This window comes from Sitodiplosis mosellana, unplaced genomic scaffold (genome assembly GCF_009176505.1).
Source record: "Sitodiplosis mosellana isolate CC-2019 unplaced genomic scaffold, AAFC_SMos_1.0 Smas_scaffold_6197, whole genome shotgun sequence".
In the NCBI taxonomy this organism is placed as follows: domain Eukaryota; kingdom Metazoa; phylum Arthropoda; class Insecta; order Diptera; family Cecidomyiidae; genus Sitodiplosis; species Sitodiplosis mosellana.
Genome location: NW_022601438.1, coordinates 231209 through 232637, shown reverse-complemented (window position 1 = coordinate 232637; position 1429 = coordinate 231209). Strand labels below are relative to the sequence as shown.

At 35.8% G+C, this 1429-nt stretch overlaps 1 protein-coding gene across 5 annotated transcripts in view; it reads right to left on the bottom strand.

Annotated features, from left to right (window-relative positions):
- Window positions 1-288: 288 nt before the first annotated feature.
- LOC129577478 (RNA-binding protein cabeza) overlaps window positions 289-1429 on the bottom strand; it is a 27623-nt gene continuing 26482 nt past the window's right edge. For 4 of the 5 annotated variants that reach the window (XM_055464583.1, XM_055464585.1, XM_055464584.1 and 1 more), the window contains one exon: window positions 289-1136. In XM_055464583.1, the coding sequence (XP_055320558.1) occupies window positions 869-1136 (268 nt within the window). In that variant the 3' untranslated portion in view covers window positions 289-868. Of the gene's footprint in view, window positions 1160-1429 lie in introns of all 5 variants that reach the window. The other variant, XM_055464588.1, reaches the window with a different exon arrangement.

Here is a 1429-nt window from a genome sequence, read left to right as displayed (position 1 = left end):
TGGAGCATATCAGCAAACTATAATTATTATATAAAGAATTAAAAGAGCTTATTAATAATGCCGACAGAAATCCTTCTTGTGCCAGTTCTACCATTTTCCATGTCGAGAGGTACGGGTCTATTGGGAATAATCAAACCTGAAAAAATTCGATGTGTTTTACCTGACGCTTGAGTGGTTAAAGTATTCATCTGAGATACGTTGCTCTGTTCTAAGAGGTACAAAAAGATGTTGTATTTTATTGAGTTTTCGCTATGCTACAACCAACAGCACCAATGAGAACACGCAAAATTTATGCAATAAAAGTAAATGCTTGTCTTTATTATAATTTTAGATTAAGTTAAATTTTATAATTAAAATCGATAAAAACTAAAGCTTAGGATTAATGGACCAAACGAATTATTTCCAGTGGAAAAGTGGAAACGGATTGGTAAAGGTGAGGGAGAGAGCATCACAACGTTGCTTTTCACATTTTGATTGTTTTTTGTCCAACACTAAAAAAACGGGCAATGTTCAATTTGTTTGAAAATATCAAAAGTGCAACGATTAAACGCAACAAGCGTTAAGAGTTGAGCACCTTGAACACACTCCAAATGTATACTGTAAATTTGGCTTGAAATTTCGCAGAATGTCTCGAAAAAGAAATAAATAACTATGAAATTCTCCTTTGTTCAATATTGCAAGGGATTTTGGGAGATATAGTGGGTTTGATTTTTGTTTTGTTTTTGGTGCTAAATACGGGGTTTTCTCCCATCAGTTCACTAAAACTCGGAATTTAAATTTAAAATAAAAATTTAGTCAAATCGTGAGTCCACTAGAGTCGCTGATTTGATGATAATTGTGCATCACACGTCATGTTGACATTCAAAAACTATTGATGGGTATCCGTTGAAGCGGTCGACACCGTATTCGATTCGTAAATTGGATTTTTGAGTGTGTCAATGGTGTTGGTTTTATCGGTGCTATTGACGTTACTCTTGTCATTATCGCTGTTGTTTGTTTTCGATTGCTTCATTTGGTTGACGGTGGTGTTGGCGGCATCGGAAGCATTGTCACCGGAAATAACGGTTGGTGTATCTCGTTCATGTAAATAGCTCGTACTCAATGGCCTTTGTCCTGGTCTTTCACCGTAGGAAGAGCTAGCAAAGGTGAAAGAAAGAAGCTATTTTTTAATGTTAAAACATGCTAAATGGTTATTACCTACGAAAAGAGCTAAGTAATTTAGGAAATTTTACATGATGGTTAGACTATTCGAAAAAGATCAACGCCAAAGTCGGGTGTTTTTTTTTGTTTTCTTCTTTTGGTTAGAGAGGCTTATGCGATTCCTTGATTTAAATCTCTATCACGTTTTCACATAATAGTCTCAAGCGAACGACTGCTGTCTATGTGTGTGTGTGTGTGTGTGTGTGTGTGTGTGTGTGTGTGTGTGTGT